Here is a 13,414-nt window from a genome sequence, read left to right as displayed (position 1 = left end):
GGGCTTAAAATGAAGGCAGCAATATTTGGTCTCGGATCCACTTTAACCACTTGAGGACCGTGGGCTTTACCCCCCTTAAGGACCAGGCACTTTTTTTTCATTCAGACCACTGCAGCTTTCACGGTTTATTGCTCGCTCATACAACCTACCACCTAAATGAATTTTGGCTCCTTTTCTTGTCACTAATAAAGCTTTCTTTTGGTGCTATGTGATTGCTGCTGCGAGTTTTACTTTTTATTATATTCATCAAAAAAGACATGAATTTTGGCAAAAAAATGATTTTTTTAACTTTCTGTGCTGGCATTTTTGAAATAAAGTAAAATTTCTGTATACATGCAGCACGAAAAATGTGGACAAACATGTTTTTGATAAAAAAAAACCCATTCAGCCTATATTTATTGGTTTGGGTAAAAGTTATAGCGTTTACAAACTATGGTGCAAAAAGTGAATTTTCCCATTTTCAAGCATCTCTGACTTTTCTGACCCCCTGTCATGTTTCATGAGGGGCTAAAATTCCAGGATAGTATAAATACCCCCCAAATGACCCCATTTTGGAAAGAAGACATCCCAAAGTATTCACTGAGAGGCATAGTGAGTTCATAGAAGATAATATTTTTTGTCACAAGTTAGCGGAAAATGACACTTTGTGACAAAAAATAAAAATAAAAAAAGTTTCCATTTCTTCTAAATTGCGATAAAAAAAAAATTAATTCTGCAACGGACTCACCATGCCCCTCTCTGAATACCTTGAAGTGTCTACTTTCCAAAATGGGGTCATTTGTGGGGAGTGTTTACTGTCCTGGCATTTTGGGGGGTGCTAAATTGTTAGCACCCCTGTAAAGCCTAAGGGTGCTCATTGGACTTTGGACCCCTTAGCGCAGTTAGGGTGCAAAAAAGTGCCACACGTGGTATAGCCGTACTCGGGAGAAGTAGTACAATGTGTTTTGGGGTGTATTTTTACACATACCCATGCTGGGTGGGAGAAATATCTCTCTAAATGACAATTTTTAAATTTTTTTACACACAATTGTCCATTTACAGAGATCTTTCTCCCACTCAGCATGGGTATGTGTAAAAAATACACCCCAAAACACATTGTACTACTTCTCTTGAGTACGGCGATACCACGTGTGGCACTTTTTTGCACCCTAACTGCGCTAAGGGGCCCAAAGTCCAATGAGTACCTTTAGGATATCAAGGGTAATTTTGCGGCATTTGGTTTCCAGACTACTCCTCACGGTTTAGGGCCCCTAAAATGCCAGGGCAGTATAGGAACCTCACAAATGACCCCATTTTAGAAAGAAGACACCCCAAGGTATTCTGTTAGGAGTATGGTGAGTTCATAGAAGATTTTATTTTTTGTCACAAGTTAGCGGAAAATGACAGTTTGTGACAAAAAAAAAAAGTTTCCATTTCTTCTAACTTGCGACAAAAAAAAATTAATTCTGCAACGGACTCACCATGCCCCTCTCTGAATACCTTGAAGTGTCTACTTTCCAAAATGGGGTCATTTGTGGGGTGTGTTTACTCAGAGGCGCTTCTAGAAACCAGCTGACCAGCTAATTGCCTAGAGCGCCAGATTTATGGCAGGCACTTTGAGGGAAAAAAAAGTCTATTTTTCCTGTCCTTAGAGACTGAAAACTTAGGGAACGGGGATAAAAAGTTCTAATGAAAGCCTTTGCTGCTCAGCCTCAAATAAGGAATCTGCAAACCTTTTGTCTACAACACGTTGTATGGCATTCCCTAATTTAGTGTTATCTCAAGATCTAGAGTGTGTCTGTGTGACTCCTCGTTTTTATGGCCTTGCAGGGCTGCCATTGCCCGGGGGCGCTGGGAGGGGGAGCGCGAAGAAGAGCCAGGCAGATGTGAGTAGCACAAGGACACTTTTTTTCCTGCATTTGCAGAAGAAGAGTTTTTTTTCAGTTACATTTTCCAGGCTTCTTCCCAGAAGCCTGCTAGTGCTAGCAGCCAGTGACTCATTCGCACAGCCCCCCCCCCCCCCCCTTAACAACACTGGAGAGTGGAGACGAGAGAGGGTCAGCTTGTAATTAGCTGCTTGCAACTAGCAGCGCTGTCCCTGTCAGAGCTGAGAGAGGATTAGCCGGGAGTTTTAAATGCTGCATTCTCTAGCCAGCATGGACTACGGATAGAAGGCTGCTAGGTACTACACACTATAACATCCTCCAAACCGCTGTGATCTACGGAGTCAGTGTGCTATCTCCCATCTGCTCACATGCTGTGCCTGCTGCCCCATCTCCCTGCATAAACACACAGCCTAGTCACAAATCCCCTCCAACCAGCTCCTTCACTTAGCTTTAACCACCCTCCAGCATTCACTTCACACCAGGTAGCATACAGTTTGCCCTTGTTCTCTCTGCACCACCAGTTATTTGCTTACTCACTCCCCAGCCTATCAGCGTCCTCAATTATAAGCTCCCTACATCCCCCCCCCCCTACACACACACACACACACACACACACACACACACACACACACACACACACACACACACACACACACACACACACACACACACACACACACACACACACACACACACACACACACACACACACACACACACACACACACACAGGCCCTTTCCCACTTGCAATCTGCTTCAAATAGTGAATTACAGCAATTTTGCTGATTTACATTGCACTTTACATGTCTATTGCGGTGTGCTCTTTTCCCACTAGTGCGTGGCATTTTTCCCCAGAACGCAGATTGCCGGCTTGCGCAAACCTCATTGTGCTCCATTCCCGACGCTAATATGGCGCGAATGCGGCAAGTGGAAAAGGCAGCTTGTGCGAAAGCAATGCAGTGTGTTTGTGGTTGCTGGTGGAAATGGACCCTAATTAATTTTCCTGGTCCTGAGCACCCTGAGGGCTGGAACCCACTAGAGCGATTTTCGGAGCGTTTAAGGAGCGATTCAAACCGTTAGCGATTTCCCTAAATGCTCAGCTAATGTTAGTGGATGGGCCAAATTCCATTGGAGCGACTGCGATTACCAAATCGCAAAACTCAGGACATGCAACATTTTTTAGTGGTTAGCGGTTTTGCTGGCATAATCGCTCATCAAATCCTGCACAGAGCGGTTTTGCTAGCGTTTTGAAGTTAATCGCTACACAACCGCTGGCATATTGATTACACTTTTTAAAATCGCTACCAAAAACGCTCATGAAATCGCTTACAAACCGCTCATACAAAACGCTAGTGTTTGCGATTAGCCATAGCGTTTTGTCGTGAGTTCCAGGCCTCAATCATGTGTTCACTCCCTCCCAGCACATCACTTCCCCCCAGCACCTACAATTATGTGCTTACTCCCTGTTCAGCCCACCACCACAGCCAAGGCCGGATTTCAGGCAAGGCCTCCTAGGCCATGGCCTAAGGCACCACAGGAGCAAGGGCACCAAAGCAGCAGGCTGAACTTATGCAGCATTTTCAAACTTGCAAATGCTGCAATGCAGGGATATCAGGCGAGTGCCTGACTGCGGTACTCTGCTGCCAACAGCCTGTTCAACGACCACCTTGCTCTCTGTACATGTTTGCATTGTGGCCGGCGGCTATGGACTTGGGCAGCATTGGCGACAGAGGGGAAGAGGAAGCTTCTGCACTGGAGACGAATGGAGAAATGAGTGACACTGATGGCTGCTGCGGTGTGAAGGCGAGCTGGCTACCTATACTGAAAGGTGGGTGAGAAAAGGAGGGATTAAGGGAGTCATCTGGCTACCTATACTAGAGGGAAAGGGCTCAACTGGCTACCTATACCGGTAGGGGGGGGGGTATCAGGTTACCTATACTAGAGGGAAGGGGGAGGGGTAATCTGGCTACCTATACTGAAGGGGGGCGGCTGGTGACAGCGGCCTTGGGCGGTAAAGAGTACAAATCTGGCCCTGACCACAGCACTTAAAATCATGTGCACAATATATAAGGCAATGTAAAGCACTAGGCTGGTTGAGGGAAATAAATGTACAATTTGATGGCAAGCTGGTAAATGTACACAGCATGATGCATAAGAGAGGCTTGCCTCCTACAGTGTCCTTAGAAAAAAACTCTGTCTGCTTTCTCATCATTGTAAAAAGACTGCATGTGGTCAGCTAGATAAGGTATTACACAGGTTGAAAAGTTTTCAACAGTCCCTAGACTCCATGTGGCTGCTGCAGCCTTGTGTGAGAGACATGCAGGACAGGAGTCACATTACAGGCAAGTCGCCTCTGTGTTATGTGGCTGCAATACAGATAAGTTCTCTGCTCCATGTCAGGCTATTCTCAGTCTCTCTCCACTCCTCCTCTCTCCCTCATTCACCCTTGCCCCCCCCCCTTCCCCTAGTGCTGACTGTCTTTTCTTCCTCTCAAGTCAAATCGAAATCAAAGATAGCTTTATTGGCATGACCAAGATTAATTACAGGTATTGCCAAAGCAAGGAGAAAGGGGGGACATGGAAGAGGGGGTGGGGTAGGGGGACAATGGCTAAGCAGTATGTGGACATTTTTTAGGTTTACAGTTCCGTTATGCTCCTCTCAGTCTGTGGCATGCTGTGACATAGTGTGCAGCGGTTGTCACTGTGGATTCCTCTTCTCCCAGTAGGATATATGTTTTTCTTTCATCTTCTAATGTGAGAGTCAGGGAATAGTTCCAACAATTTCTTAAAGTAAGTGTCCCTGGTTGCAGTATATTTGGGGCAGTGCAGCAGGAAGTGGCTTTAATCCTCAAGGGTTTTCTGCTCACAGTGTTGGCATAATCTCTCCTCCCTGGGTTTGTACGTCTGTCTGTATCTCCCAGACTCTATTTAAAGGTTGTGAGCACTCAATGTGTAGACACTCAGGATTTTCCTCTCTTGAAAGTTTTGGAGCTCTTCCAGGTATGGGGCCATTTTATATTCTCTTTGTAGAGACTGGTATATGGCTAGCTTTTGTGACTGTTTTATTTCACGCCTCCATTTTTCCACATAGTCCTCTTTGCTCTTGGCTGTGGTGTGTTTCATCTGCCTCTCTCTGGATAGTGTAATTGTTAAGGCCTCTGGCACAGGCAACCTGGGTTCAAATATCTGCTTCTTCCTATTCAGTAAGCCAGCACCTATTCAGTAGGAGACCTTGGGCAATACTCCCTAACACTGCTACTGTCTACTGAGAAAGTCATCACTGAGTCTGCCAGGAGAAAAGTATTTATAAATGATCCTTGTTACTCTCTACTTTTCCCCCAATCTTACCCTTACAATTGAATCACCCAATCTTATTATTAGTAACCCTAGCCTATAGCTGTCAATACATGCATTCATTTTTACAGACAGATTCTTTCAAAATGATCGAATATGGCGATTATCAACCACCACATCGATCAGAATTTCAATCAATCCATGGCAAAAATGTACCAAAAGTACAATCAAGCAGTACATTTTTACAATTGGACACAGCGGTATAGAGGCGGTAGATCGGCGGCTCGTAGTATTGCGAATATTGCCGCATTGCAAATATTTTCATGGGGGGGGGGGGGGGCACAGGTTTCCTTGCCTGGAGTGACAAAATGGCCAGAGGCACCCCTGTGTTTACTGTCCTGGCATTTTGGGGGGTGCTAAATTGTAAGCACCCCTGTAAAGCCTAAAGGTGCTCATTGGACTTTGGACCCCTTAGCGCAGTTAGGCTGCAAAGAAGTGACACACGTGGTATCGCCGTACTCGGGAGAAGTAGCACAATGTGTTTTGGGGTGTATTTTTACACATACCCATGCTGGGTGGGAGAAATATCTCTGTAAATGACAATTTTTAAATTTTTTTTTACACACAATTGTCCATTTACAGAGATCTTTTTCCCACTCAGCATGGGTATGTGTAAAAATACACCCCAAAACACATTATACTACTTCTCCTAAGTACGGCAATACCACGTGTGGCATTTTTTTGCACCCTAACTGCGCTAAGGGGCCCAAAGTCCAATGAGTACCTTTAGGGTTTCACAGGTCATTTTTGTTTCAAGACTACTCCTCACGGTTTAGGGCCCCTAAAATGCCAGAGCAGTATAGGAACCCCACTAATGACCCCATTTTAGAAAGAAGACACCCCAAGGTATTCCGTTAGGTGTATGGCGAGTTCATAGAAGATTTTATTTTTTGTCACAAGTTAGTGAAAAATGACACTGTGAAAAAAAAAACAATAAAAATCAATTTCCGCTAACTTTTGACAAAAAATAAAATCTTCTATGAACTCGTCATACACCTAACAGAATACATTGGGGTATCTTTATTTCTAAAATGGGGTCACTTGTGGGGTTCCTATCCCGCCCTGGCATTTTATGGGCCCAGAACCGTGAGTAGTCTGGAAACCAAATGTCTCAAAATGACTGTTCAAGGGTATAAGCATCTGCAAATTTTGATGACAGGTGGTGTATGAGGGGGCAAATTTTGTGGAACCGGTCATAAGCAGGGTGGCCTTTTAGATGACAGGTTGTATTGGGCCTGATCTGATGGATAGGAGTGCTAGGGGGGTGACAGGAGGTGATTGATGGGTGTCTCAGGGGGTGGTTAGAGGGGAAAATAGATGCAATCAATGCACTGAAGAGGTGATCGGAAGAGGGTGTGAGGGGGATCTGAGGGTTTGGCCGAGTGATCAGGAGCCCACACGGGGAAAATTAGGGCCTGATCTGATGGGTAGGTGTGCTAGGGGGTGACAGGAGGTGATTGATGGGTGTCTCAAGGTGTGATTAGAGGGGGGAATAGATGCAACCAATGCACTGGCGAGGTGATCAGGGCTGGGGTCTGAGGGTGTGGGCGGGTGATTGAGTGCCCTAGGGGCAGATAGGGGTCTAATCTGATGGATAGCAGTGACAGGGGGTGATTGATGGGTAATTAGTGGGTGTTTGGAGGAGAGAACAGATGTAAACACTGCACTTGGGAGGTGATCTGACGTCGGATCTGTGGGCGATCTATTGGTGTGGGTGGGTGATCAGATTGCCCGCAAGGGGCAGGTTAGGGGCTGATTGATGGGTGGCAGTGCCAGGGGGTGATTGATGGGTGGCAGTGACAGGGGGTGATTGACGGGTGATTGACAGGTGATCAGTGGGTTATTACAGGGAAGAACAGATGTAAATATTGCACTGGCGAATTGATAAGGGGGTCTGAGGGCAATCTGAGCGTGTAGGCGGGTGATTGGGTGCCCGCAAGGGGCAGATTAGGGTCTGATCTGATGGGTAACAGTGACAGGTGGTGATAGGGGGTGATTGATGGGTAATTAGTGGGTGTTTAGGGTAGAGAACAGATGTAAACACTGCACTTGGGAGGTGATCTGACGTCGGATCTGCGGGCGATCTATTGGTGTGGGTGGGTGACCAGATTGCCCGTAAGGGGCAGGTTAGGGGCTGATTGATGGGTGGCAGTGCCAGGGGGTGATTGATGGGTGGCAGTGCCAGGGGGTGATTGATGGGTGATTGACAGGTGATTGACAAGTGATCAGGGGGATAGAGGTATACAGTACACAGGGGGGGGGGGGTCTGGGGAGAATCTGAGGGGTGGGGGGGTTGATCAGGAGTCCCCAGGGGGTAGTTAGGACCTAAACAAAAAAAATAGAGTTGACAGATAGTGACAGGGATTGATTGATGGGTGATTAGGGGGGTGACTGGGTGCAAACAGGGGTCTGGGGGTTGGGCAGGGGGTCTGAGGGGTGCTGTGGGCGATCAGGGGGCGGGGGGGGGGGGGGGAAATCAGTGTGCTTGGGTGCAGACTAGGGTGGCTGCAGCCTGCCCTGGTGGTCCCTCGGACACTGGGACCACCAGGGCAGGAGGCAGCCTGTATAATACACTTTGTAAACATTACAAAGTGTATTATACACTTTGTATGCGGCGATCCTGGTGCTAGTAACCCGCCGGCCCTTCTGAACGGCCGGCAGGTAACAGCGCAAGGGGGGCGGAGCCAGGCGCCGGCGGCCGATTGCGTCACGAATGACGTGATCGCGCCGCCCATGCCCCTAAAAGGACCGCCGCCTTTGGGCATGAGCTGGTCCTTGCAGGGTCCACTTTCCGGCCGCCTCTGTGCGTTAGGCGGTCGGGAAGTGGTTAACCACTTCACCCCCATGGGTTTGTACCCTAACGGACCAGAGCAACTTTCACCTGTCAATGCTCTTCACTTTCATTTGCTAATAACTTTTTCACTACATGTCACATCAAAATGATCTATACCTTGTTTTTTTCGCCACAAATTAGGCATTTTTGGTGGTGATATTTTTTCAGCAATTACTTCAGTTTCTACCTATTTTACAGGGAAAAACAAGGAAAAAATAAAATACACTATTTCTCCAATTCCATCTTATATAGTTTTAAAATAAACAATGCTACCGTACATAAAACCCACACATTTTGGGGGCTGTGGCTGGAGGCTGTGTGTGGAGTGAGAATGTGTCTGGTGTGTGCTTCCGCTCAGGCATCCTCCGTTATTCGCTTTGTGGCGTGATACTTACCCTATTCTCCCGGATTTATACAGCATCATCTCTGACAGTGTCTCCTGCCTCGTTTGACACCAAGCTCGCCAGGATCGGTGCAGTCGGCACATCTCTGCGGACGGCGGCCACGTAGGGATTCTTCGGTTGTCTTGCTTCCATCCACGATCATCCAGGGCCCTGCAGTGATATCCAGGCATCTCATCTGCCTCCTCTGTCTGGCGAAACGGTGAGCAACCTTTCCGGGCCAGCAGCTATGAACTTTTTAGCCCTCTTCCGGCCTCAAGGACTAGGGACCAAAATTTTGAAGGAGGCAGTCTGGGACCTCCGTGTTTGCGGCGGTTTGCCACAGCGTTTGCCGCCGGCCTCACGCCTCCCTTTGCTTCATTTGAGGGGAAACTCAACAAGGTAGGCTCAAATATACTCTAGTCCCCACTCAGCTCTGTTACGAGACCTGCAGGCCTAAAGATCCTCTGATACCCTTGGTATAGATTCTGAGTTAAGGGAGCCTCCGCTCCTCAGTTTTTTAACTTTGCCACATCCTAAACATCGAGACAATACTTAAGATGTCTCGGGGCAAGACCTCAGATGCGGCAGCAGGGAAAAACTCAGAGATTGCTGCCAAGCTAAGTAGGTTCAAGTGGACAGGTCACAAGGAGGATGAGATTTATGATGAGGAGGCAGCCACCCCATCTCTACATCAGGAGATGGAGGCCATACTTGGGTGCCAATCCAGCCTTACGATCATTTCAGCTTAACTGGAGGAAGTGAGCACAGATGTTTCTCTCATTTGCCATGATATGCAGCCCCTTAGAACCCGGGTTGGGGAGACGGAAACTCGTATTAGCAAAGTGGAGGACACTGTTCGACCCTTGCAGCCTGCTCTAACTGCAGTCCAAGCTGATGTTAAAGGTTTAAAAGTTCATCAGGAGGATCTCGAAAATCGCAATCGTCGGTCTAATGTGCGTATTGTGGGGTTACCAGAGCGAGCCACGGCCAAAGTTTTTGCTGAAATGTTGCCTGTGGATTTGTTTGGCCGGAAACGGTTCTCCTCGGCTTTCATAGTGAAAAGAGCTCACAGGATTCCAGCGAAGGCCCCACCACTTGGAGCTTACCCCCCGTACATTTATCTTTAAATTATTGAACCAATAAATTATTGATGCCACCTTGTGTGCTGCTAGAGACAAAGGAGAAATTATTTATGAAAATAGTAAATTGGTAACCACTTTTTTACTGACCCCAATAACAAATGTTATTGTATTGTATAGATGGCTAGAATCTAGGCCCAGTGCTCTTCACTCACCTCCTTGGGACAATTAAGACTTTGCATTACCTCTCTATCACGGTGCTTCCTTGGATTTAAGGGTCCTATGATGGTCGATTCTCTATGATGCCAACCCCTTACTTAATTGTGTTCCCTTTCTGATGTTTCGTTGGGCTAGATATTTACTATATGGCCCTTTACTTGATAAGAAAGAATAACTTCCTGTACCCTGGAGACTGGCTGATCTTTGCACATGTTCTATTGGCTAGTTGGTAGGAAGTATTATTGGTTTGGTTGCCCAGAAGTCTCTATGTTTGTAGTTTACCCATTTAGGGTGGTTAAATGTTTTAAGCTTTATGGTATTTTTTGCTCTGGTCTTACTGGCTGGGTCTTGCTGCTCTCATAGCTTACTGGGTGTCTTTTCATATTTATAATGGCTAAACAATTTACTGTAATTACTCAATGTCCAAAGTCTCAATGAGCCAGTCAAAAGATGCAAGGCTTTTCATCATTATAAGCAGCTTAAAGGACACCCGAGGTGAAAAAAAAACAAATTAAAACATTGCATCTATCTTCCTTCTCCTAAAAATGACTTAAGATATTCCACAGTTTTATTTGATGTTTAAATCTACTTTTTAAGTTTTAACTGTTTTATTGTTTTTGCTCAATGACACATTCATTGAAGTATGTCAGAGCTAAAATCTATAAACCATTGACCCTTTTTATCTCTTTCCTGCTCTTAGAAGCCATTTTCTGCTAGAAAAGTGTTTTATAGTTGGAATTCCTTATCAGTAAGGGTCACACTGTGTCACTTCCTGTCTGAGTCAGGACTGAGTCAGCCACTTACATACCTGATATTTAACTCTTTCAAGCAGAGAAAAAAAAAAGGAACACAGCATAGTTATTTGTGTGCTAGGCACTGTACATACCCATGTCTATCTCATCATGTCACCTCGGGTATACTTTAACCACTTGCCGACCGCCAACTACTAATTGGCGGCAGCAAAATGGCACCCCCAGGGCCGCGTAACGCCGATCGGCGGCGGTATCTGGGGGCGCATACATGCGCGCGCATCCGCCTGCATTAAGCTCCGCCCACCCACAACATCAACCCGCCGGCGGGTTGTTAATCCCCAATCTGCCGCGTACAAAGTGTATAATACACTTTGTAATGTGTACAAAGTGCATTATACAGGTTGCCTCCTCCCCTGGTGTTCCCAGTGATCGAGGGACAACCAGGGGAGGAGGCAGCTGTGCATGTAGTCACACAAGCACACTGATCCTGCCCCCCTGCCCCCTGATCGCCCACAGCACCCCTCAGACCCCCCCTGATCACCCCCTCAGACCACTGTTTGCACCCAATCACCCCCCTAATCACCCCTGTCACTATCTGCCAATGCTATATTTTAGATTAGGTCCTAAACTGCCCCCTGGGGGCTCCTGATCACCCCCACACCCTCAGATCCTCCCCAGACCCCCCCCCCCCTGTGTACTGTATATATCTATTCCCCCCTGTAATCACCCACTGATCACCCATCAATCACCCCGTCACTGCCACCCATCAGATCAGACCCTAACCTGCCCCTTGCGGGCACCTGATCACCCACCCACACCCTCAGATCCGCCCTCAGATCACCTCCCAAGTGCATTGTTTACATCTGTTCTCCCCTCTAATAACCCACTGATAACCCATCAATCACCCATCAATCACCCCGTCACTGCTACCCATCAAATCAGACCCCAATCTGCCCTTTGCAGGCACCCAATTACCCACCCACACCCTCAGATCGCCCTCATCCAAATATGCAACCACCTGCTCATGGCAAGAGACAGAGGAGAGTGCTCGATCCTCATACTGCTAGACCTATCTGCAGCCTTTGATACAGTTGACCATGACATCTTGATAAACAGGCTACAGGAATGCTGCGGCATTGATGGCATAGTTCTTCAGTGGTTCCAATCCTTCTTGAGTGGCAGAACCCACAAAGTGTCTATGGGGCCCTTCCTGTCCACCCCTGTATCACTGAAGTATGGGGTGCCCCAGGGCTCAATCCTCTCCCCCCTGCTTTTCACAATTTACTTGTTACCGCTTGGAAAACTAATCCAAAAACATGGCCTGACATACCACTGCTATGCAGACGACATCCAACTATATCTTTCCTTCAAGCCTGGTGTGACAGACCCAACTCTAACTATAAACGCCTGCTTACGTGAACTACAGCAATGGATGAATGACAACTGGCTGAAACTAAATGCAGACAAAACTGAAGTCCTTCTGATTGGAGGGCAGAGCATGATAACAAAACAACTTAACTTGCAGTCTTCACCACTGGGAATAGGAGGCACGGATCTACACAGCTCTGATCATGTGCGTAGCCTGGGAGTTCTAATTGATGGGGATTTAAACTTCAGAACTCACATCTCTGCTGTGGTAAAATCATCCTATTTTCACCTGAAGAACATTGCAAAAATCAAGCACCTCATACCCCCAGAAGATCTGCCAACCTTAGTCCATGCTTTCATCACATCCCGACTGGACTACTGTAATGCTCTCTACACTGGCCTTCCAAAAAAGGTCTTGTACCGCCTACAGCTGACACAGAATACTGCTGCCAGACTGCTAACCAACCAACCCCGTCACTGCCACATAACGCCAGTCCTGCACTACCTTCACTGGCTAGCTATAGAATGGAGGGTCCTATTCAAGATCGGCCTACTGACATTTAAATCCCTGAATAATCTAGGCCCTGGATACATGAAAGATATGTTGCATCTACGTAGAAATCCCCGCATTCTCAGATCCACAAGTTCTAATAATCTTGTCATACCCAGAGTCCACTTGGAAACTTTTGGTCCCAGAGCCTTCTGTCATGCTGCCCCTACGTTTTGGAACTCCTTAACTCAACAGATCAGGACAGCTCCATCCCTGGACGTGTTTAAATCCAGACTGAAAACCCACCTGTTCAGTTTGGCATTTGCAAAAATATAGCTTTTGTTGTGTGAATACTTCATCCTACTACCAATTACTGAATCTGAGAGAGCATAAGCGCTTTGAGTCCTATGGGAGAAAAGCGCTATAGAAATGTTATTGTATTGTATTGTATGTTCAGGTCACGATTTGAGGACATCCTGCGCTTCCTGCACTTCAGTGCCAATACAACCTGTCATCTAAGAGGCCATCCTGCTTATGACCAGTTCCAAAAAATTCAGCCCCTCATAGACCACCTGTCATCAAAATTTGCAGAAGCTTATACCCCTGAACAGTCATTTTGAGACATTTGGTTTCCAGACTACTCCTCACGGTTTTGGGTTCCTAAAATGCCAGGGCAGTATAGGAACCCCACAAGTGACCCCAATTTAGAAAGAAGACACACCAAGGTATTCCGTTAGGTGTATGATGAGTTCATAGAAGATTTTATTTTTTGTCACAAGTTAGTGGAAAATGACACTTTGTGAAAAAACAAAAACAAAAATCAATTCCCCCTAACTTGTGACAAAAAATAAATTCTTCTATGAACTCACCATACTCCTAACGGAATACCTTGGGGTGTCGTCTATCTAAAATGGTGTCACTTGTGGGGTTCCTATACTGCCCTGGCATTTTAGGGGCCCTAAACCGTGAGGAGTAGTCTGGAAATCAAATGCCTCAAAATGACCTGTGAAATCCTAAAGGTACTCATAGGACTTTGGGCCCCTTAGCGCACCTAGGCTGCAAAAAAGTGTCA

General features: G+C 46.6%; 1 protein-coding gene across 7 annotated transcripts in view; it reads right to left on the bottom strand.

The window, feature by feature from the left end:
* The window catches only part of HDAC8 (histone deacetylase 8), a 645,099-nt gene that overhangs the window by 133,609 nt on the left and 498,076 nt on the right, over positions 1 to 13,414 (bottom strand). The window contains exon 11 of one of the 7 annotated variants that reach the window (XM_068248044.1): positions 8,166 to 8,238. The exons of the other annotated variants lie outside the window; for them this stretch is intronic. Within the exon in view, the coding sequence (XP_068104145.1) occupies positions 8,228 to 8,238 (11 nt within the window). The 3' untranslated portion in view covers positions 8,166 to 8,227. Of the gene's footprint in view, positions 1 to 8,165; positions 8,239 to 13,414 lie in introns of those variants that run through there. 7 annotated transcript variants of the gene reach the window in all.

The sequence above is a fragment of the Hyperolius riggenbachi genome, chromosome 8 (assembly GCF_040937935.1).
Source record: "Hyperolius riggenbachi isolate aHypRig1 chromosome 8, aHypRig1.pri, whole genome shotgun sequence".
Classification (NCBI taxonomy): Eukaryota; Metazoa; Chordata; class Amphibia; order Anura; family Hyperoliidae; genus Hyperolius; species Hyperolius riggenbachi.
The sequence above is the reverse complement of the archived record's forward strand: the minus strand, read 5'-3'. Positions and strand labels throughout refer to the sequence as shown.